This window comes from Lithobates pipiens, unplaced genomic scaffold (assembly GCF_037356315.1).
Source record: "Lithobates pipiens isolate NorthernLeopardFrog02 unplaced genomic scaffold, aLitPip1_a1.2 Scaffold_23, whole genome shotgun sequence".
Classification (NCBI taxonomy): domain Eukaryota; kingdom Metazoa; phylum Chordata; class Amphibia; order Anura; family Ranidae; genus Lithobates; species Lithobates pipiens.
In genome coordinates, this window is record NW_027507785.1 from 26,003,504 (window position 1) to 26,028,628 (window position 25,125).

A 25,125-nucleotide genomic window follows, 5' to 3' on the forward strand; every position below is an offset into this window, starting at 1 on the left:
TGTCACTAGCGATGTCTGCGTCAGTTAGGTGACCCTCCTAGAGAGTGTCTTAGTGCCAGATTGCCTCAGCTACCCCATCACAGTCCCACAATAAAGCATTGATCACCACCATTACAGTAAATTGTCTATAGCGTAAATTCCATTATACACACCAGGGATCTCCAAACTTCGGCCCTGCAGCTGTTGCGGAACTACACATCCCACGAGTCATTGTAAAACTCTGACATTCATTTATTTTTTGCTCACTTTTATTCCTATTACAAGGAATACAAACATCCCTTTTAACAGGAATAGTGCGTGACAGGTTCTCTTTATGGAGTCCAAGACTCCACGTCTCTCCTCCAGACTGGAAAGCACGAGATATAAAAAATAAATAAAAAAGAACGATCTCATGCTTTTCAACTGCGAATGCGGCTTTGTTTGCAACCGCGGCCCAGACGTGACGTCACCGGCAAAATCCCTATGCTCGTCATCCAGCGGCGGCGGATTCTTTCTCCGGGTCCCCGAGGTCACGGGAGAGCCCGCAGAAGCACAAGAGGGTGGCGGGATTTGGAAGGGGCTCCCCTCCCACCGCCTTTAAGAACGATCGAGCGGCTGAACTGCTGCTATGAACGTTCAGTTCTGAGCTTAGCATATTAAACACAAGTTTTGCGGCCATGAGACATCAGCGATATCCCTCCTGAAAGCTTTGCCGGCAAAGCATTGTGGGTGCATCCAAAGTCTCAGGGAGAGGACAAACAAATCCAAGGAATAATGTGCCTCTAACCTGAAGCAACTTGAATCCAGCATAGAGAAAGTAGATTAGACATTGGCACACACTAAATATATTCTAGGAGCATCAAAACAAAAGATTTGCAAAGTTTTAGTGTTTTTAAAAAAAAATAATAAAAAAAAAACCAGCACAAGTCTTTGCCAATTGCAGAGCTATAGGTCAAAAAGTATGGGACGTATCGAATCTCTGCAATGAGACTAGGCGCCCCCCCCCCCCCCCCTATGGACAGCAGGGGTCTCACTCTGCAGCTGTTGGCAGGGGACAGGCTTTTCTACTCCAAAAACCTTTAGAAAGAGAACTGTAAGACTTAGGACAGCTTTTGTTTTGATGGAACTGGAATGTATTTGGCTTTGATCTGTACTGTGCTTAATTTCTTTCAGGATGCAGGATCTGCTTATACAATCCGCTGCAATCTTGCGACACATGCCTCACCTGTAACTGATGAATTTCCTGGTCCTTGTTGACCGCCTTTCCAATGGCTTCGACTTTTTCTTCTTTTTTTCTTCTTTTTCTTGAATTTCTGGGACCTCTTCTGTATCCTATAACCATGAAAAAGCATTCCATGCTTAATGCTAGTACCACCAAATCGGGCCTAAAGTGGACAATTAACCCGTTTAAAAGAAATGTATGGGAATCTGTTTTTCTCCGGTAGAATACTTACCTAGGTGGATGCAGCATCGGTCCAATGCTGAATCTGTCCCCCGGTGCTTCTACACTGAGAACCGAGCGATGGAACACCACCAATTGCTTGGTTTATTTATTTCAGGTACTTATATAGTGCCGTTAATTTACGCAGCACTTTACATATACATTGTACATTCACATCAGTCCCTACCCTCATGGAGCTTACACTCTAAGGTCCCTAACACACATTCATACATACACTGGGGCCAATTTAGACAGGGTCCGATTAACCTAATAGCATGTCTTAGGAGTGTGGGAGGAAACCGGAGTACCTGGAGGAAACCCACGCAGGCACAAGGAGAACATGCAAAATCCAGGCACATGGTGTCCTGGTCGGGATTGGAACCAGCGACCCTTTTTTTGCTGCTAGGTGAAAGTGCTAAACACTACACCACTATGCTTGTTTCTGACAGTTCCCCGAGCAGAGAACTGCTGACCGTCAGTCACTGCCCTCTGCTTTGCCGCTTCTTCGCTCACTGAAGCGCTGGGCTGTGGAGGGGGGCGGATCGGCCAGATCAGGCTTTCAGCGGCTCGCTGTGCGACTGAGCTGGGCGTCGGTCCAGGCACCTGGCAGATCCCGACTTCCATTGTCGTGATGACGTGGTACCTGGACCAACTTCTGTAGCGTCAGCAGAGAACGGACTTCAGGTCGCTCTCTGCTGAAAATGGGTCACAGGAATGCAAAACGAATTGCACTCCTTTGATACATAGAAGTAAAGCCAAAGGAGCTTTGGCTATACTTCTCCTTTAATAGTGCTAAGAAGTAAGCACCCTTTTTGCAGGTACTCCGTTGAAGAATTGGATGCTGAGCCTAGGCTGCACATGAGGCTTTGACTGCTGCTCAATGTAAAATGATGCCCTCGCCTGTCCTGTCCCCAATCCCTACCTCTATCAATCCACTGTTAATTGCTAGAACATCACTGAAGTTTTGGTATTCTACAGTCAAATAAGATTGGGTTTTGGTGATATGGGGGGGCAGGGTAGGGGTGGACTTTAAATCGGGGTTCTACCCACCGCTGCAAAGATTAAAAGCCAGCAGCTACAAATACTGCAGCTGCTGACTTAATAATAAGACACTTACCTTTCCAGGAGTCCAGTGAGGTCAGCACCTCAGATGTTTCCATCAGCTGTCGAGTGCTGCCACTATTGCTGGTAAGGGAACACAGTAGTGAAGCATTACAGCTACATGCCGGGTCCCTACTGCGATTGCGCGAGGCACCGTTGAGCTCTCCTACTGGCCCGGTTGTGGGGTGAGGAGGGAGGCGAGCTACTGATGTAATGTGCCACGGTCTCCCGGAAGTGGGGACAGGATACCAGACAGGTATCCGCTCCCCCCCTTCTTGCCCCCTAAAGGTGCCAAAATGTGGCACAGGGGGGCGGGGTGGTAGTTTACTGAGAACTTTACTGAGAACTACAAGCTGACAGCCGCAAAGGCTGCTGGGACCTTGTAGTTTTCCCCATCCACAGAACATTGAAAATGGACGCCACGGCCAGGCAAGCGGAGCCCCACATGGACACACCTTTTTTAGATTGCGACAGCTAGCCAGGGGAGAAGATCCCCCTGCTAGCTGTCAGAATGGGGGATCGGGCGGAGAGCAGGGGCCGGTGCAAATGTAACATGTTACAAATGTTAATAGACTCACACAGGTTGGTGTGTAAATTGCCATCATCCCTCTAGGAATTAGAAAATAGAAAACCCCAAAGATGGGATTTCAAAGGCAATTTAGAAAAAGAAAAAAAAAAAAAATATAGTAAAGAAAATTGTGTGTGTGTTTGTGTGTGTGTGTGTGTGTGTGTGTGTGTGAAACATCAATGGTTTCAAGAAACTATTAAGCCGCGTACACACGGGCGGACTGTCTGGCCAACTTAGTCCGTCGAAACACATTTCAGCGGACAGTCCGCTCATGTGTGGGCTTCAGCGGACTTTTTCAGCGTGCAGTCTGGCGGACTAAGTATTTCGGAATTTCCATAATATTGTCCGTCAGACTTTGGTTTCAGCGGACAATCCGCTCGTGAGTAGGCTAGTTGGACGGACTAAGTATGGCGCATGCTCAGAAAGGATTTACACGGCGGAAGGTTGCATTGCTGTGTATTGGACTTCCTATTTCTAGTCCCGTTGTACGTGCTGTACACGTCATCGCGCAAGCTTTCGACGGACTGTTTTGCATCCGTGTGTGGTCAAGTCCGTTCATTCGAAAGTAGGACGGACTGTCCGTCGGATTAAGTTGGCCATAAGCACCTGAACAACCACAACATACAGGGATATACAATGTAATACTGACATATAATCATACGTTGGACTTGATGGACTTGTGTCTTTTTTCAACCTCACCTACAATGTAAACTATGTAACTATACTTGCAGCCATCACAAGGTATAGCAGCAATAGAATTACCTTGCAAAAAAAAATAAAAAATTGGGTCCGTTCAGGTTCACATTATAATCATGCATGGCAACCAACTTACTTGAGTAGGAATGATGTTTTCAATACTGATTCCAACGTAAACCAAACGCTCCTTCCTGCAAATATACAATACGCTCAGTCAGTGCATGTACAAACAGCAGAGGGGATGGTGGACAAGGAAGATTTTAAATAGAGGTGCATTTACAAGTGATTCTGAGGAAAACTGGGAAGGCGTACTGGAGTGGACCGGGGCTAAATCTTTGAATCTGCTGAACAAAAAACTGCCGCCACAAACTTGTTTTAACACCTTTAAAGCCTTGGAGTACAAGAGAGGTCCAAAGAGTTCAATTCATTAGAAAAACCTCACTGAGTCGGCAGGCTGGAGAGATCAGCTCATTACAAACACTCCAATATGATGCTAGCCTGGGGAGTCTTAACGGTACAAGGTGGGAACCATACATTTTGAAAGGAATATTATTAACCACTTAAGCCCCGGACCAATTTGCGATTCGGCACTGCGTCGCTTTAACTGACAATTGCGTGATCGTGCGACGCAGCTTCCAAATAAAATTGGCGTCCTTTTTTTCACACAAATAGAGCTTTCTTTTGGTGGTATTTGATCACCTCTGCGGTTTTTATTTTTTGCGCTATAAACAAAAATAGAGCGACAATTTTGAAAAAAAAAATGCAATATTTTTTACCTTTTGCTATAAGAAATGTCCCCCAAAAAGATATATATATAAAAAAAAAAATTTCCTCAGTTTAGGCCGATCAGTATTCTTCTACATATTTTTGGTAAAAAAAAAAAAAAAAATTCCAATTAGCGATTGATTGGTTTGCGCAAAAGTTATAGCGTTTACAAAATAGGGGATAGTTTTCTAACATTTTTATAAATTTTTTTTTTTTACTAGTAATGGCGGCGATCAGCGATTTTTATTGCGACTGTGACCTTATGGTGGACACATCTGACACATTTTTGGGACCATTGTCATTTATACAGCAATCAGTGCTATTTAATCAGTGCTATTTAAATGCACTGATTCCTGTGTAAATGACAATGGAAGTGAAGGAGTTAACCACTAGGGGGAGAGGAGGGGTTGTGCGAGATGTTATGTGTTTTTTTTATTGTAGGGGGCGTCGCCTGGCATGTGACATCACTGATCGTCTTTCCCTATAAAAGGGAACAGACGATCGGCGACAGCCACAGTAGGAAGCATGAGGAAAGGTTTGTTTACACAGACCTCTCCTCGTGCTTCAGCTCTGGGACCCAATGGCGGGACACCAGCTGCGATTGGGGTCCGCTGGCGCGCTCCCGACCCACGGCTGGGAACTTAAAGAATAACGTACAGGTACGTGGTTGTGCCCAGCCATGCCATTCTGCTGACGTACATTGGCGTGAGGTGGTCCTTAAGTGGTTACATTTTTTTAAAAAAAATTTACGATGCACCGAAATTTTGCCCACCAAAGATTATCGGTTGAAAATACGTTTTTTTCCAGCAAAAAAAAAAAAAAAAAAAAAAAAAAGGATGCCTGCCAACCCCCCCCCCGTGATTTTACCACGCTTGTGGCGTTTCATGGGTCACTCGACTAAAAAAATAAAAAAACACAACATTTGGGTTAATGTGCAAGAATGTGTCTTCAAGTTTACCAGTTTGCTCAGACCACCATATTTGTGAACCACTGTAACTAATTTTCATTGTGTAAATGTTTTTTAACCTTGAAATCTATTAAAAATTATAAAACGACTTGTCAACGCTAGCTAAAAAAATTTCTATATGCACCATAAATTCCTATTTACAACATGGGTGCATTTTCAATGCATATCAATGGAGAGGTGCTCACCAAATATGCACCAAAAACACAAGCAGGATTTTTAACAAGGTTTCGATAATGGGTGACAAATTCATATTCATTTAAAATTCATTATATTAATAAAAAATTTCAATATAAATACAAATTTTATAAACATTACATCATTTTTTTTTTTTTTTAACAACCGTCAATTTCAGTTTTGTCAAGCACATCCTGAATTTTCAGTACCAGAATTTTCATTTCAGTGCACTACTAAAAAATCCTTTGAGCTGCCTAAATTAAAGCGGATCTTCACTCAAAAAAAAAAAAAAAAAAAAAAAAAAAAATGTATGTCCCACCCACTCATCCCATTCCCAGCACCCATTCTCTAACAAGCGGGTACCTTTTTGTGACACGAATCCTCCCACAATTCCAGAGATTTACATCAGCTTGTTCCCCCACCTCCTGCAACCTTCCTGGGGCACGTCACACATCCCAAGAGGCTGCAGGACCAGTCCCCCAGCCCTACCATGCCACGTGCATGCACAGTGGGGAGCCAGCCGTGAGAACTCAGGAAATCACAACCGGCTCCTATATCCAAAGATGGTGGTGCCAGAAAGTCAAGGAAGACAGCTCTGGCCTCCACAGGCTCGTGAGTGTCTAGATCAGGAATGACCAAATTGAAATGTGGGGGGCGCAGACCACCCCAGCACACTCCTTAGACCCGACCATGCAGCATTTACTTGCCTGGCATCCCTGCATTCCCTGCTGCTGGTGCTTATGCAAACATGGCAGCCCTGACATCCCCCCAGAAATGCATTTGCCTGGCTTGACATTGTAGACTGCTATGTTTGCTCGGCATCTCCACAGATGTGCATTTACCTAGCTTGTCAGTGCATTCTGCTGTGGCTGCTATGTTTGCACGGCATCTCCACAAATGGGCATTTCCCTGGCTTGTCACATGTCAGTGTAGGCTGCTATGTTTGCACAGCATCTCCAGACTCCCTACAGGTGTTTATTGGCCAGGCTCGCTTGTGTCGGCTACCCCAGCTTGTGTGCCCCAGTTCAACATCATTTATGACGAAACGCGTAGGCTGAAGAAATGCTCCGACGTCGCCACCACTCTCGTGTCCCAACGGGGATGGGTGTTTTGGTTGTGTGCGGCCGACACACCAAACAATAGGCGCTACTTAATTTTTTTTTATTTATGAGTGCTGTGTTTTATATTTAATAAACCCAAAGGGTTTTTTTTGGTGCCAAACTCCATCGTTCACTTACCGAGTGATACCGGAAGCGTGGAGCAGCCCTGAGACAAGGAGAAAGGGCCCAGGATGAGTAATAAGCCACAGGCAGCATTCAACACCCTATAACAAGGGGTCCACAGGAGCTGGTATACAGTTACTTCATCTGGTGGTGGATTCACAGCAGTTTTGGTGATGGAAGATGGACTTCATGTTCATTAAATAGATCATCTTTATAGATCACCAGTTTGTGGACTTTTTGCACATATTTTATTAAGCAATACTTTTTATGGAATGAGCCACTTTGGCAATTTAATCAATCCGAAAAAAATTATATATATATATATATATATATAAACATATAAACCTTTCACCAATTGGCACAATTATTATTTATTACGGCTGGTGTTTGTGTTGCAGACAGAACTGCTGCTTTGATCATATTTGTTTAAGGCTTTAGTGTTACTCAATAGCGCAGTTTACTTTTTTCTTTTTACAGATGTGCATTTGCCTGGATTGTCAGTGTAGGCCGCTATGTTTGCACGGCATCCCTACAGATGTGCATTGCCCGTGCTCGTTTGTGTCGACCGCCGTGGCTGCTGTGCTTGCATCCAGGGGCGGACTGACAACTCATGGGGCCCCCGGGGCAATAGGAGATTATGGGGCCCCCAGGCAATCAGAGATTATGGGGCCACACGGTATACAATCACACAGTATACACATACATGTACACACAGTATACACAGACATGTTTCTATTGGCTGAGAAGGTACTGGAGGGGTGGGGCAGCTATAATCTCAGGAGTTTTAGACCAAAAGGATGTCGGTAACAGACATTTCAGAGACAGATGTAAAAAAAAACAACAGATTTTTACATACTGTCCCTGGTTTTACTGAGGCTGAAAACCCTGATGGGGCCCCCTAGTGGCCCGGGGCCCTCGGGCAGTGCCCGAGTGTCCAAATGGTCAGTCCACCCCTGCTTGCATCTCTGGCATCCCTCCAGGCGGGTCTGAGTTGCATGCAGCCCATGGGTTGGACACCCCTGGTCTAATGGGAAACTTATGCTAAAACCAGGCAGTACGTTTCACATTACTGAAAAGACAGATGGTAGAATAACTGCCAAGTATATTACCTTCTCTCTGCCCGTTCTTTCTTCTTTAGTACCACGTCTAAATTCTGTAACTGCTCATCCAGTTTTTCACACAGTAATTTCTGTTCATAAAAGAAAGATTTGATCAGCACAATCTGGATCGTGTGTAGATACAGGAAATCTGTACACACCAGGTGGAGGAGATCTCAGTCATTATCCACAGGGCAGTCTCTAGACAGCACCACATGATATCAGCATAGTGTGATTATTACAAGATATGCCTTCTCCTCGGTCTTCAGTAACCAAAACTGCAGCGTTTATCCTCATGACACATCACAGGAAGCTTAAAATTAGACTTGGGAAACTTAACATTAATAAATCACCGGGACCAGATGACTTGCACCCGAGGGTACTTAGGGAACTCAGTCAAGTAATTGCCAGACCATAGTTCCTAATTTTTAATGACAGTCTACTGACTGGAATGGTACCAGCTGATTGGAGAAAAGCCAATGTAGCACCAATATTTAAAAAGGACCCAAAATACATCCCTGGGAATTACAGACCAGTTAGCCTAACATCAATAGAAAGTAAACTTTTTTTTAACTGATTTTAGTAAGGAGAATGGAATCAGCAGTAATCAGCATGTATTCATGAAGAATGCAATCTATACACTGGGGGGGGGGGGGGGGAGGGGAGAACCCCTGGGGGGAATCTAGGATGGAAAAGGATGATAGGCTCAGCAATGGCATGCAATGCCAAGCTGTCGCTAACAAAGAAAACAGAATATTGGCATTAAAAAGGGGATCAACTCCAGAGATAAAACAATAATTCTCCTGCTCTACGAGACTCTGGTCCAGCTGCACCTATAGTTTGCTGTCCAGTTCTGGGCTCCAGCCCTCAGGAAGGATGTACTGTAAATGGAACGAGTACAAAGAAGGGCAACAAAGCTAATAAAAGGTCTGGAGGATATCAGTTATGAGGAAAGGTTGCATTGAACTTATTCTCTCTGTAGAAGAGACGCTTGACAGGGAATATGATTTCAATGTACAAATACCGAACTGGTGACCCCACAATAGGGATAGAACTTTTTTTGCGGAAGGGAGTTTAACAAGACATGTGGCCACACAAGGTAGAGGGTTCTTTACTGTAAGAGTGGCAAGGATGTGGAATCCCCTTCCACAGGCGGTGGTCTCAGCGAGGGGCATTGATAGTTTCAAAAAACTATTAGATAAGCACCTGAACGACCACAACATACAGGGATATACAATGTAATAATGACATATAATCACACATATAGGATGGACTTGTGTCTTTTTTCGACCTCACCTATGTAACTATGCCCTAGGGCACCTGTGGATGCTAAATCATTAAACAAGAGCTGAATGATCCAATACCTGTCCTGCCCCTTAGCTCTGCCCATTCCCATTAGAGCATGTGAGGCAGTACCACACCTTGCCAGCTTACTTCAATACCAGGCACTTAAACCCCCTTCCTGCCCAAGCCAATTTTCAGCTTTCATCGCCGTCGCTGTTTAAATGACAATTGCGCGGTCATGCTACACTGTACCCAAACAGAATTTTCATCATTTTGTTCCCACAAATAGAGCTTTCTTTTGGTGGCATTTGATCACCTTTGCGGTTTTTATTTTTTGCTAAACAAATAAAAAATAACACCTAAAATTTGGGGGGTGGGGGTTTGTTTTGGTTATAAAATTTTGTAAATAAGTTCTCCTTCACTGATAAGGCGGCACCGATGGGCACTGGTAGGCAGCACCAACGGGTGGCAATGATATGCAGCACTATTGGGCACTCATGGGTGACACTGATAGGCAACACTGATAGGCATCACTGATGGCACTGGCAGGCATTGGGGATGGGCACCGATTGGCAGCTGCCTGGTGGTATAGGGTGGCATACTTGGTGGTCTATTGTGGTGACAATCCCTGGTGGTCCTGGGTGAACATCCGAGGAGGGGAGGGACCCCCATCAGGAGAGCAGCCGGTTACCTCTCTTCTACTTGTGCCTGTCGGACACGAGTGAGGAAAAAAGTTGATCAACAGCTCTTCCCGTTTACATTGTGATCAGCCGTGACTGGACACGGCTGATCACATGGTAAAGAGCCTCCATCACAGGTTCTTTACCAAGATGGGTGCCGTGGTGTGTCAGACTGACACACCACACCACCAATAGCACGCAAGAGTGGTCATTCTGGAGGGACGTCATATGACGTCCGCCCAGAACGAGAGCCACGCCACCGTCATTTGATGGCCATCGGGCGGGAAGAGTTTAAAGTGGTTCTACGAAACCTTCTGCATGGAGCTCCCCCCCCCCCCCATCTAGATCCAGTGCTGTGCACAAGAGCAGAGGTTCTCTCCCTCCTCACTGGCTCAGAGACATCAGGGGAAGCCATTGTCTCCAGTGGCTGTCAAATCACAGTAACTGAGGAGGGAGCAGAGGCCGGGCCAAGCAGTCTATGGACTGAAATCACCAAGTTCTCCATGTAACCTGGGAAAAAGTGCATCTCCCTTAGTATGGCTAAGAGAGGAAGAGCTTGGAACGTTATCTACTGCTGCCATCTGCACAACTTAATCATATAGTCCAAAGTTTGCTTTCTGCCGATTTGAATTCCTGAGGAAGGTCCTGAGGAAGCATAGATGTGAAATGCATCAACCTCTTGACATAGTGTTAAAAGAGATCAACTACATAATTGTTCAATAGATTAAATTGGATACAACCATACAATTTTTGAATTGATTTTACTTGTAAAACAATTTTAATAATTTCGTAATAAAAACATTTAGCATGATTTTGCTTTTACTGTTCTTCACTGGCACCATTAAAGTCAGTTATATCAGTTCTATCTTCTAAAATATTACAAAGGATGAGGTACCCCCATCGCCCATACAATTCTATATAGGCTTACCTATAGGTACATGTCAGCAGAGGAAGTTTACCTCCTCTTTAAAGAGTCATTCCAGACAAAGGGTGAAATCCAAACAATGACCTTCCTATTCTGCACCCTTGGCTTAAAGCAGAGTTCCACCCTGAAAAAAAATAGGATTTTTGTACTCAACGTAAAATCCTTTTCTCTGAAGTTCATCGACAGACACAGCATCTTCATCTTGACCTTAGGGTTATATTGCCCTTTGAGGAGAGGACTAGGCAGAAAGGTCAAGATGAAGATGCTGTGTCAGTCAATGAACGAAAGAGAATTTTTTTTTATTTTTTATTTTTTAAAGTCAGCAGCTACAAGCACTTGAATAAGGACACTTGCCTGTCCAGGGAGTCTGCGATGTCGGCACCCCATCAGTTCGGGTGCAGACGCCGCCTTTGTAACCAAGCGAAACCGGAAGTGGAGACTTCAGGCTTCACAGACAGTTTCCTACTGCGCATGCGGTGCAGTGCTTTCTGAATGGCCCTGTCAACTTCTGGGACACACAGGTCAGAGAAGGAGGAGGGCTCGCCGCTGAAGAGGAAATGACACACTGCTCCGCGGTCAGGCTGGGACGGAAGTACACCTTTGTACTTTGGAAAAGGCAATAAAATACTTATCCAAAAATAAGGGGTGGTCTTTACTTTAAGACCAAGTTGAAAAAGTGACTGGAACTCCGCTTTAAGTCAGAATGCCCACCTGCTTTAATGCATTTTGATTGTTCTGCGATCTCCTGCAGCCAGATTCCAGAAAGCATCCCTCTAGATCAGGGGTAGGCAAACCTTGGCCCTCCAGCTGTGGTGAAACTACAAATCCCATCATGCCCCTGCCTCTAGGAGTCATGCCTGTGATTGTCAGGGTCTTTGCAATGTCTAATGGGACTTGTAGTTTCACCACAGCTGGAGGGCCGAGGTTGCCTACCCCTGCCCTGGATCATTGGGAAATGGACTTCCTGAAGAGTGTGCACTGCTTCATGCAATTGCTTTCACTTGCAATCTTACTAACCCATCCTGCCCAGCCACAGCATCCCTTTAACAGGGTCTGAATTCCTAGAGGGGCAGGAAGGTTCGGTGATCACGTGACCGCCGATTGGCTGTCCCCCAGTGGTCACATGGTTGCGAGCCGATCGTGCCGGTTATCGATCGTTAGTGGGTGCGGAGAGCTTGGACTCTCCGGTGAGTGTGCTCATGGCACAGAAACTTTAGCTGCCAATTGATGAATGTGTATGCCTCCACGTGGGCATTAAAATCCACCCTTTAGTCACCACGTGTTACATGGACAGGAACTGATTAACACCTGACGTTTTTGCCTGCATCAAGCTTTCAGTGTAAGACCTAAAAGGCAAGAAGAATGCAGCGGGTGTGTTTGGGACATCAATGAAGTTACAGTGATCTTACACATAACCTAGCAATCCATCATCAATCAAAAATGATTGCATTATAGCAATAATGTGAAGGGACTTTCAATAAATGTTCATAAAAATAGTGACATAATTTAGATGATTTAGATGAATAAGTGCAAAAAAAGTCCACAAGTAAAAATAATCCATCATGCCTTGACCTTTTTGTCTCAAGAAAGGAACATTCTGTTAGTTAAAAATAAAATAATAATCCAGTAGTTCAAAATAGTGTAGATGAAATATCACAAGACTTGACAATTTATCCAATGAGTGAAACCGCTGACACAGCACCAATGTGCTCACAGAACTCATCTCATAGGCATAGGTTAAATGCCTTTGAAAATCCCCTGAGGAAGTCAAGTGGTGTAACGCGTAGGGCGTGGCCGGAGTATACCGCAGACCAGACGTGACGTGCGAGTCTAACGCTGAATGTTAACATTTAATGCCAAATGTTTGTCTCTGTCTCGCTTACTACTGCTTTTATGCAAGCAGGTATTTTATTGGATAAAACTCCTTTTATTTATGGCAACACACTATTGGAGGCTCATTTACCTTACATGTGGATCATAATATCGGTTACAAGGGGTGGAATTTCCTGATTTATAAGATCTTGCTGTTAATCCTATGCCTATGGTGCGAGAGAGTTCTGTGAGAACATTGGCGCGGTGTCGGCGGTTTCACTCATTGGATAAATTGTCATGTCTTGTGATATTTCATCGACACTATTTTGAACTCCTGCATTATTTTTTACTTATGGACTTTTTTTGCACATATATTACATTAATGATGTCACTATTTTTATGAACATTTATTGAAAGTCATTACACATTATTGCTATAATTCAATCATTTTTTAGTGATGATGGGATTGCTAGGTTATGCACAAAATCAGTGTAACTTCAATAGATTTTTATTGGTGTAGTTGTGAACACCATTAGGTTTTGCTGCATTTCCACCTTAGTATTTGTATTTTTGATTTTATTTTAGTTCACGAATAGTAGCGCAGAGGACCACTACAAATAGTGTGTTTGGAGCATCCTCTCTTGCATTCGGTTTAGGGGTTCTTAGGCCAGGAGCGAGAGGACTGGGGAACTACCCCGTTTCCCCGAAAATAAGACCTAGCTTGATTATTGGTGATGGCTGCAATATAAGCCCTACCCCCCAAATAAGCCCTACCCTGTTTCCCTGAAAAATAATACCTACAAGACTTTAACTAGGGCTTATTTGGGGGGTAGGGCTTATATTGCAGCCATCACTGACAATCACGCTAGGTCTTATTTTTGGGGAAACAGGGTAAAGCAATCCCTGAATGAAAAGCTGGAACCTATAGCAGTCATACTGCATTTCCCAGATGCATATCAAGGTACGAGTTCTTTTTTTTGTTTTTTATTCTGCCGTGAACGTTATAATGTAGAGGATAAGTACAGAATGCAATCATATACATACATGTTGGCAAGGAGGACAAAACCATTCTCCATCGGGGATCAACATGAGCGGTGGGCGGAGACACGCCGTATGGTAACCGCTGTCACATGAGTCGCACAACAAAATCTGTAATTAGAGAAAAAAAAAAAAAATAATCAATGACCCTGCCAGACAGATTCAGAAATGACCGTTTGCATGCTCTCTTCACTTGCTTACACTCTTACATCAGTCCTCCAACAAGTATGTTCTGGCATCGGTAACTGGCCTAGGTGCCAATATAGTAAATGGGACTCTCTTCAAAAGGTTCTTTTAAAGTAGTTGGAAATGTTAAAGTCCCATCATGCCTCTGCCATGCTTGTAACTGTCAGACTTGCAATGCCTCATGGGACTTGTAGTTCTGCAACAGCTGGAGGGCCGCCAGCTTGAGAGCCCTGTCCTAAATGGTGCTTGTTTAGGAGATATTTACACCACCGATAAGGAAGACTTATAATAGGCTTATCTATAGGTAAAGGTTAGTGATGGAAGTTTATTTCCACTTTAAAGTGTTACGTCTGGGAAAGAGACACCAAGTTCATCTTTTTTCAGCACATACACATTCCCTATGTTTTGTCTCCTTAACCACTTCAGCCCCGGAACATTTTGCTGGCCAAAGACCAGACCACTTTTTGCGATTCGGCACTGCGTCGCTTTAACTGACAATTGCGCGGTCGTGCGACATGGCTCCCAAACAAAATTGACGTCCTTTTTCCCCCCACAAATAGAGCTTTCTTTTGGTGGTATTTGATCACCTCTGCGGTTTTTATTTTTTGCGCTATAAACAAAAATTGAGACAATTTTGAAAAAAATGCATCATTTTTTTATTGATTGGTTTGCGTAAAAGTTATAGCGTTTACAAAATAGGGGATAGTTTATGGCATTTTTATTAATAATTTATTTTTTTTACTAGTAATGGCGGCGATCAGCGATTTTTATTGTGACTGCGACATTATGGCGGACACATCGGACATTTTTGGGACCATTGTCATTTATACAGTAATCAGTGCTATATAAATGCAGTGATTCCTGTGTAAATGACACTGGCAGTGAAGGGGTTAACCAGTGGGTGGCAGTGTAGGGGTTAAGTGTTCCTAGGGGTGTGTTACTAACTGTGGGGGGGTTGGACTTTCATTTAGTGAACACTGATCTCTGCTCCAATCACATGGAGCAGAGATCAACGTCACTAGTTGCTAGGCAGAACAGGGAGATGCTGTTTACAAGGGCATCTCTCCGTTCAGCCGCCCCGTGAGACGTCCGCGGGACCCGCGACCGGACTCACGGGGGTCCCCACCAGCACGCAAGCCGGCCGCCGCCAGCGGCTCGCGATGGCAGGGCGGCAAATTTAAAGGGACGTACAGGTACGCCCATTTGCCTGCCTGTGCCATTCTGCCGACGTACATTGGCGCGCGCTGGTCGGGAACTGGTTAAAATGCAGTAGTAAAGAGAATACCTGTTGATCCCAATATAAATGTATCGCATACTAGTACAATAAGTTAAAGCGGACCTTCAGTCATTTTTTTTCAACTTTCCATCTAAATACTAAATATTTTGCACTTGTTTTGGTTTTAATTTTGGATAGTAAAACTATTTCTGCCAGTAAATTCCTTATACAGCCCACTTCCTGTTTGTCTGGTCATTAGCCTAGGCTTATGACATCATGCACAGCTCACTCTTACTCAACAGTTTGCCAGGAAGGGGAGGGGGATGAGTCATAAGAGGGCCAATGAGAGCTGCAAAGGTGTGCCTCTGTAAATCCAGGAAGTGAACAGGCAGCACAGTTTAAATGGCTGCAGCCAGACTCAGTGGAGGGAGATTTCTGCAGCATATTTGGCAAATATAGAATCACAGTATATATAAAATAATACGCAAAGTGGTTGGAGGGAAGCTTCAGAATGGCAAAAAAAATTTTTATTACAAATTATGTGAGCAGACTGCGGTTCTCTTTAAAGGGGTTGTAAACCATCAAGGTTTCCAACTTAAAGCGGGGTTCCACCCTAAAGTGAAACTTCTGCTCATAGGAACCCTCCCCCCCTCCGGTGTCACAGTTGGCACCTTTCAGGAGGGAAGGGGGTGTAGATACCTGTCTAAGACAGGTATTTGCACCCACTTCCGGGCATAGACTCCCACGGGAGTCTATGCCTCTTCCTGTCCCGGCGTGCTGTCTGCTGGGACACACACGGGTCCCAGAGACAGCGCGGACCATTCCTATTACGCTGTGCGACTCCCGCATGCGCAGCAGGGAACTGGGAAGTGAAGCCGCAACGCTTCACTTCCCGATTCCCTCACCTAGAATGGTGGAAGATGAGACCCGAGCGATCGATTGGCCTCGGCTGCCGACATCGCTGGATCCTGGGACAGGTAAGTGTCCATATATTAAAAGTCAGCAGCTGCCGTATTTGTAGCGGCTGGCTTTTATTTATTTTTTTATTTTTTTTACAGTGAAATCCCCCTTTAATGCATTCTATGCATTAAAGTAAAAAACCTTCTGTAGTGCAGCACCCTCCCCCCCCCCTTTACTTACATGAAGCCGATCGTTTCATCGACTGGGACAAGCACAGCAGCTCCAGCCACTGTATCGGGTCCTCACTGGATAAACTGAAAGCAGCGGGAGCCATTGGCTCCCACAGCTGTCAATGAAATCCAGTGAAATGGGAGCGGGGCCGGGTTCTGCTGTGTCAATGGACCCAGGAGCAGGACTCGGGAGCATGCCAGCACGAGTGCCCCCATGGAAAGCAGCTCTCCTTGGGAGCACTCAAGAAGGGGAGCCAGGAGTGCCACTGGGGGACCCAAGAAGGAGGAGGATCGGGGATGCTCTGTGCAAAGCCCTTGAGCAGAGGGAGCAAGTAGGACGTTTGTTTTTTAAACAAACGTTTACAACCCCTTTAAAAAACGTACCTTAAAACAAAGCTCTCCCAGCGCCATGATGTCAAAGCTGCAGGCACTCCCATCTTCACCGGGCTTGCGGACAACGGCTCTGTGACTGGCAGGAGCTACGACGATGTCACTCCCATGAACGCGCGGGAGACGCCGGTTACGGCGCAGGGCTCTGAAAGAATGGCCTGGTCTGGGTGGCTGTTTCTTCGGAGCGCATGCGCCGGTCTTATCACTGGTTGTATGTACAGTAAATATCTCCTAAATCGGGGGTCTCAAACTGGCAGCCCTCCAGCGGTTGTAGTACTACAAGTCCCATCATGCCTCTGCCTGTGGGAGTCATGCTTGTAACGGTCAGCCTTGCAATGCCTCATGGGACTTGTAGCTCTGCAACAGCTGGAGGGCCGCCAGTTTGAGACCCCTGTCCTAAAAAAGGTGCCCATTTAGGAGTTACACTACCTATAGGTAAAGCCTTAATATAGGCTAACCTACAGGTAAAAGTTAGTGATGGAAATTTATTTCCACTTTAAAGTGTTAAGTCTGGGAAAGAGACACCAAGTTCACCTTTTTTAGCACATACACATTTCATATGTTTTGTCTCGTTGAAATGCGGTAGTCAAGAAAATAACTGTTGATCCTGTTCGAAAGCCAGTGATCTTCCTGTAGTGATCCAACAGTGAGTACCCCTGCTGCACTGAAATCCAAAGCAGTGTTGTCAGTCCTGCCCAGTTTTCCCCTGCTGCACTACAGAACACCTCCCTCGTTCAACTCCAAAACATAAGAGGGAAGGGATTCTGTAGTCCACCAAAAAAAAAAAAAAACACAGGGCAGGGCTGACAACACTGCAGCAGTGGCACTATAGTGAGAGCGCAAAAGTTAAAGCTACAGGACCCCCCATAGGAAAATACAGAGATGTTCAGATATAAGTTCTGCATATTTGCCTTGAAATCAGTTTTAAGCACATAAAATAAATTTTGTGCCTAAAGTCTCATATACTAACTGCAGTACTAACCAGCTCGGGGTGGTTGGGAAGTCCACACTTCTTGCAGGGTTCATCGTCTTCCCCAGGTACCCCTTCTTGTTTTTCCCCATTTTCCGACTCCTCCTCTGACTCTTCCTCGCTGTCCGACTCCTCAGACTCGTCCTCACTGGACGATTTAAGTTTGCGTCGTGATCTGGTGTTGGTCCACCGTGCCCTTCGCTTTTGTTTTGGCTTCTATAGACATTACAAAGAGGGGAGAAGTAGTAAGGAAGAGTTTCTCTGCAACGTCAGACGTCCTGGATGTAAAATATTCATACGTTTCAGTAACAGATCTTTATTTACTCATATTTATTACACAGAAAAGTCTTCTATATAGAGACCGAGCTCATACAATAGTCTATGGATTTCATTAACCACTCGCTTACTGGACACTTACACCCCCCTTCCCGCCCAGGCCAATTTTTCAGCTTTCAGTGTTGTCGCACTTTGAATGACAATTGTGCAGTCATGCAACACTGTACCCAAACAAAATTTTTTACTTTTTTTTTTCTCACACAAATAGAGATTTCTTTTGGTGGTATTTAAGCACCAATAAGACCAAAGATTTTTGGGGGGGAAAAAAAATAGAATATTTTTCATAGTTTGTTATAAAATTTTGCAAACAGGTAATTCTTCTCATTCACTGATGTGCTCTGATGAGGCGGCACCGATGGGCATCGATGGGCTGCACTGGTGAGCACAGATCGGTATCGATGTCCTTGTAACAGAAGCCGGTCATCGGCTTTTTTCTCTACTCGTGGTAAACGCGATAATAGAAGAAAGCTGGTAACCGGCTTCCGTTACAAGGACATCTGTACCAATCTGTAAATTGCCAATGCCGCCAATCAGCGCCGACCCCCACCAGTGCCGCCAATCAGCGCCGACCCCCACCAGTGCCGCCAATCAGCGCCAACCCCCACCAGTGCCGCCAATCAGCGCCGACCCCCACCAGTGCCGCCAATCAGCGCCGACCCCCACCAGTGCCGCCAATCAGCACCGCCCCCACCAGTGCCACCAATCAGCGCCGCCCCCACCAGTGCTGCTGACAATTTACCAGTTTGCAAAATTTTATAACAAACTATGAAAATGTTTTTTTTTCAAAATTTTCAGTCTTTTTTGTTACTTCCCATTAAATGCCACCAAAGGTAAGCTCTATTTGTGTGGGGGGAAAAAACGATAACCGGCTTCTGTTTACTTCTATGATCAGCTGTCATTGGCTGACAGCTGATCACGTGGTAAAGGTTCGCTGTGATTGCCCTATACCCTTGTTCTGCGATTAGCAGAGTCCGAAGAACGTGCTGTCCATGCGCGATCATGGTAGGACATCTATTGACGCCCTCTCGGCACCGAAAGCCCGCATTGTAGCCGTCCTTCAGCTATAGCGCAGGTGGAAGGTGGTTAAAGAAAAACCTCACTTGTGTCCAAAAATAAAACAAAAAGTAGAGTGATGTACACAACTTTGATTTGGAAGGTCATTCGTAATAACATTACACAACAAAACAATCTGCAGATGCACCTGTCAGAGGCGCTTGCCAAGAGTGCCAACTACGCCGGCTCTTTTGGTGGGCCTCCTCCATTCACAGAAACTGTACTACAGCTTCTATTTATGAAAAGCACTTAATGAATGGAAGTTGGGCAGTTGACAGAAGTTCCATCCTGAAATAAGGAGGGGGGGGGGGGGGAATAGGATTGGCGCTATACCCTTTAAGAAATTTGGAGACTTAGGTATACAATTAGCAAGAAATTTCCAGCGGGCTGGATAATAAAATAAAATAACTATGAATAACTGTGTATTAACGAATCATAAATGCATAAATCATTAGACAATTGTAACAGCATGCAATGAAAATAAAGTGCAAGGTGCTGGTGAACAAATTCTGGTATTTGTGACAAAACTATATGAATAAAAAGTAGAGCTTAGTATAAAAAGTATATATAGAATATATATAAAAATATATATAAAAAATATATATATAAACTAATCCGTTTATCTGTTAGACATATCAAATCCTCACGTAGTGTAACTGTGATGAAAAGTGCATATTACATGGTTGAATAAAAAAGCAAAACGGTGAAAAAATGTGGTAAAATATAGCAGTATAAAAAATGCAAAAAAAATAAAAATGGAAAAATAAATAAAAATAAAAATAAGAATAGTGATTAAAAATATTAAAAAGTAAAAATTAGTAAAAAGTGTCCCTCAAAAAGGTGGTTATGAATTAGAGGGGTGTCCTCTGCAGGTGAAAGTGAAGTGAAGGGTGGAGGAGATTTCAATTGTTGTTCCCGGTGCTCTGTGGCTATTTTTATGTAGTTGCTCTCACCCGAGTTATGGCCCCTTCCGGGGTGGATCAACCTTCACAGTATCAGCCACTGTGTAGCTCTCTGGCTTGCCTCTATTGCGATCCCGGGAAACCTTCGTTCCTCCGTTCATATGCCGTGTTCGGTTATATGTAATGAATAAGAGGCATATCCATGGGCATATCCATTGGGCGTGGCCACGAAGCATACACTGCTAACTCAGAAAGCGTGCTAGCCGAACGGAATCTTTCCTTTCAATATATACATATGAACGGATGTTTATGAGTAATACTTTTGCCTATATAATAAATACGAAGTTTTATAAGACATACTGCACCATGGATATGCCTCTTATTCATTACATATAACCGAACACGGCATATGAACGGAGGAACGAAGGTTTCCCGGGATCGCAATAGAGGCAAGCCAGAGAGCTACACAGTGGCTGATACTGTGAAGGTTGATCCACCCCGGAAGGGGCCATAACTCTGGTGAGAGCAACTACATAAAAATAGCCACAGAGCACCGGGAACAACAATTGAAATCTCCTCCACCCTTCACTTCACTTTCACCTGCAGAGGACACCCCTCTAATTCATAACCACCTTTTTGAGGGACACTTTTTACTAATTTTTACTTTTTAATATTTTTAATATTTTTAATCACTATTCTTATTTTTATTTTTATTTATTTTTCCATTTTTATATATTTTTTTTTTTTGCATTTTTTATACTGCTATATTTTACCACATTTTTTCACCGTTTTGCTTTTTTATTCAACCATGTAATATGCACTTTTCATCACAGTTACACTACGTGAGGATTTGATATGTCTAACAGATAAACGGATTAGTTTATATATATTTTTATATATATTCTATATATATACTTTTTATACCAAGCTCTACTTTTTATTCATATAGTTTTGTCACAAATACCAGAATTTGTTCACCAGCACCTTGCACTTTATTTTCATTGCATGCTGTTACAATTGTCTAATGATTTATGCATTTATGATTCGTTAATACAGTTATTCATAGTTATTTTATTTTATTATCCAGCCCGCTGGAAATTTCTTGCTAATTGTATACCTAAGTCTCCAAATTTCTTAAAGGGTATAGCGCCAATCCTATCCCCCCCCCCCTCCTTATTTCATTTTATTCCTTCCCATTGGGTAGGAATTTGAATAGGGGCTGCTCTTACCCAAACCACAATCCATAGCGCGACCTAAAAACCCCCTTACTTTTAGAAGTTCCATCCTGCATCGGGTGGACCTATTCCAAGAGAGAGACCACCAGCGCAAGACACTTTTCATATAACTATAGGTACTGTACCTTGTGCGGGTTAAAAGGAGGGGGGGGGTTGCCTAAACTGGACTTGGTTTGATTCTAATTAAAGGAAATGTTATATACTGTGCAAGTGTTAGAAACGTCCTGCATCCCGATTACATATATGGCAGTGATGGCGAACCTTGGCACCCCAGATGTTTTGGAACTACATTTCCCATGATGCTCTGGCACTCTGCAGTGTAGTGGAGCATCATGGGAAATGTAGTTCCAAAACATTTGGGGTGCCAAGGTTCTCCATCACTGATATATGGTATGGGTGGAAAATAAAAACGCTTACAAAAACACAAGAAAAAAAATAAAAAATAAAAACCCAAGCCAAATGGAAAAAATTTTGGACAAGTTACCTGTTTTACTTTCTGGCACTGCTCCTTTTCGGCTTTCTTCTCCTCCCGGGCTGGCTTTGCAGGTGCAGGCTTCGCCTCCTCATCATCGCTTTGCTTTTTCTCAGGCTTGCGTTCTTTGACCTCTACTACCTTTGTGGAGGGTCTTGAGATCCTGGGAGATCGTCTTAGCCTCCTCCCAATACAGTCATCGTTCTCAGCATCCTCTGGTTCATCCATGGGCACACTCTCCAAAGGCAGTTCCGGCCGCCTCTTCTTGTTTGAGATACGGATTGTCAATTTGATGCCATCTTTTTGCCTCTCGGATGTCATCTCTTTGCTCTCCGATCCACTGTTGTCCTCTTCTGCCAAGGGCTCTAGCCTATGTTTATTTCTGGAAAGTAAAGTGGGCTTTTCTGAGATTTTGTCCTTACCGTCCATCTTCTTAACCTCTGGCTCTTTAGACTCGGAAGTTTCATTGGAGTCATCGATTTCTTTTGCAGCTGGTTTTTCCCTCCGTTTGCTCCTTAAGCTGAATGTTTTCTTTTCTGTTTCGGGAGGCTTCCTCGCTTGTTTCGCCTTCTCCTCTTGTTTCGCCTTCTCCTCTTGTTTCGCCTTCTCCTCTTGTTTCGCCTTCTCCTCTTGTTTCGCCTTCTCCTCTTGTTTCGCCTTCTCCTCTTGTTTCGCCTTCTCCTCTTGTTTCGCCTTCTCCTCTTGTTTCGCCTTCTCCTCTTGTTTCGCCTTCTCCTCTTGTTTATCAGAAGACTCCGGCTCACATGTTCCCTCATCTTCTTTGTTACTTTCTGTGGACTTCTCTTTGCTCACCATAGAATTCTTTGCCGTCGCAGATGTTTTTCTGGATGAGGCCAGCCTTGATTTTGCAGTTGCGCTTGCTTTCTTTCTTGTATCTCTTGTCTTGGATTTAACCTCCTCAATAATATCATCGTCTGCGTTTTGTTTTTCAGAGTCGCACGATTTCTTGTCTTCAGATGCACACTGCTCAGTTTTCTTGGCCTCTGATAATTTATCATCATCTGGGATGTCTGAAGTGGCAACGATGGCAGGTTTCTTCGGGATCTCAGTCTCCTTTACCGACTCGGAATCATTTGTGTCAATTTTGCAGTCTTTCTTGGTCTTGGCTGTCTTTTCCTTCCCAACAGAAGACAGCAATTCTTTTTTCTCTTCTCCTTTGGAGTCCACACTGGCTTGGCATGTTTCAGACACAGATGTATCTTCCTTTGAGGATGTCTTTGGAGAAGTTTCCTCCGATGAAGGAGTAATAATGTCTTTGTTGAGGTCTTTTGAGCTTTTTTCCAAATTCTCAGGGATTCTAGGTTTGCTGTTTTCTTTAAGTTCATGCAAACTTTTGATGACACTGGAAGTTCTCTTCTCGACTACACCATTCTCTTCCATTGTTGTGCTGATGATGGATTCTCTTGGGGTGGTGTTACTGTTCTCCACATAGTCTAGCTTTGCTTTGTGCGATTTGTCCCCATTTATCTCCCCGTTCACCAACTGTTTGCCTTCAGAAACCGTTGCAGGAGCAGCAGACGTCTTTGTGCTATCATCATCTAGTTTCTCTTCCTCCTTCTGAAGCAGCTCTTTTGTAGGGGTCTTGGACTTGCACAGCGTCGTTTTAACTGGTCCATCAAAGTCCTCAGTAAGCTTGAGTTCTCGTTTTTTCAAGGGGATCTTGGCCTGTTGGTCGTTCTTCATTTTCTCCGAATCTTCAACTGATTTTTCGACATGCTCTTCAGTGCGCTTAACAATAACGGAAATTTCTGAGTGTTCGGGCTCCTGTGCGGAAGGGATCTTTTCGGCAGTCCCTTTTAATTCCTTCAAGTCTTTAGGTTCTACCTTATTTTTTACATCAACCTTCACAGGCTTTACGTTCTCCTTGAAGGAGTCACTTTCTTCTTTGGTAGCCTTTTTAACCTCCTCTTCATCAGGAGGTTCTGTTTTTATTTCACTGATTGTTTTTAAGGGTTCTTTATCGCCAGTCTTACAGGCGTTACCATTTTCTGTTGGACAAGAACTTGTGGTATCATCTGCTGGGTCTAGCTTCTCTTTCACTCCTTCTTTTGTGTCCTCTTCCAACTTCTCTGTAAGTCATGGACATAGAAAAACACAAATTTAAAAAATGGCAAATAAAAGTTGTCATGAAACTCTGCAATAAATTAGAAGGATAACACAAAATAATTTCATGCAAACAAAAAAACAAACACTGCTTCAGTGACTAGCTGACACATGCAAAATGTAATAATGCAAAGCAAAAAAACGACATCTCATAGTGCAATAGTGAAAAAAAACTAAAAAAAAAAAAAACACTCTTTAAAGTGGTGACACACACACACACACACACACACACACACACACACACAAAAAAGCTTCAAAATTCCAAAAAAAAAAATGAACTTAGCTCTAAATGGCTGTTGCTAGGGGGTCCCTCCTTCAGTGCCTGGGCTCCTGACGTCACTTATCCTCGGCACAGGAAGGATCAGCTCTGCCCCCTCCCTCCTGTCAGTCATCTGGGATACGTGACAGGTCCCAGATGACTGCACGGCCAATCTCGGCGCTCAGCGCTGCTCGCGCATGCGCAGGGGGTGCCTGGGTGTGAAGCCACAGCTGGGTGCCCACAGTTGCAATGCCGGTACCGCCGAGAGGAGGGGGGGGGTGGACGAGTGGGGCTTCGTTCCCCCGCATCGCTGGACCCTGGGACAGGTAAGTGTCCAATTATTAAATGTCAGCAGCTGCAGTATTTGTAGCTGCTGACTTTAAATTTTTTTTCTTTGTTTTTTTTTATGGAAACTACTCTTTAACCACTTGCTGACCATGCCTTTATTGGAACTTTTTGCTCACAAGTTTAAATTAATACTTTTTGCTAGAAAATTACTTAGAACCCCCAAACATTAATTCTTTTTTTTCTAACAGGGATCCTAGGGAATAAAATGGCGACCGTTGAAATATTTAATGTCACACTATTTGCAAGGTGGTCTTTTGGGGGGAAAAAAAAAAAAAAAAAAAAAAAAAAGAGTTCATAAAAATATTTAAATTGGATTTTTTTGCTTTTTATCAAAATTTAATAAAATGCTTTTGGAGTAAAAATCTATCTACAGATTTTTAATTTAAGATACATTAAATAATTTTGTTTATTCAGCATGAAATGGAGCATGAGGCTAAACTCATTCAGTGAATCCACCCCCCGCCCCCCCCAGTCCACCCCCCCCTCCCTCCTCAAGCTGAGATAACATGCAATGCATTGAACACAATTTCACAGTAACCAAAGTTTGGGAATACTCCTTTATCCCATTGTTTTGCAAATCTATGCACACTAAAAACTAGGATTGTTTGAAGAGAAATTATTCTGTACCAGGCTCTAAGTGTATGGATGAAGGACAAGCAGTAAAATTGAAAGTGAAACCTTCCAAGCAGCATAAAAACCTTGTGGTCTACCTGCTGATACCTTGCAGTGCTTTACTCCTCCCCTGAGGTGCAAA

The 25,125-nt window shown here is 43.9% G+C and overlaps 1 protein-coding gene across 1 annotated transcript in view; it reads right to left on the reverse strand.

Annotated features, from left to right (window-relative positions):
* RSF1 (remodeling and spacing factor 1) overlaps positions 1 to 25,125 on the reverse strand; it is an 89,344-nt gene that overhangs the window by 19,089 nt on the left and 45,130 nt on the right. Inside the window, exons 6-11 of the mRNA XM_077451369.1 lie at positions 21,653 to 23,730; positions 17,655 to 17,858; positions 13,757 to 13,861; positions 8,024 to 8,103; positions 3,922 to 3,976; positions 1,205 to 1,311 (exon numbers count right to left, since the gene is read on the reverse strand). Coding sequence (XP_077307495.1) covers positions 1,205 to 1,311; positions 3,922 to 3,976; positions 8,024 to 8,103; positions 13,757 to 13,861; positions 17,655 to 17,858; positions 21,653 to 23,730 — 2,629 coding nt within the window. The remainder of the gene's footprint in view (positions 1 to 1,204; positions 1,312 to 3,921; positions 3,977 to 8,023; positions 8,104 to 13,756; positions 13,862 to 17,654; positions 17,859 to 21,652; positions 23,731 to 25,125) is intronic.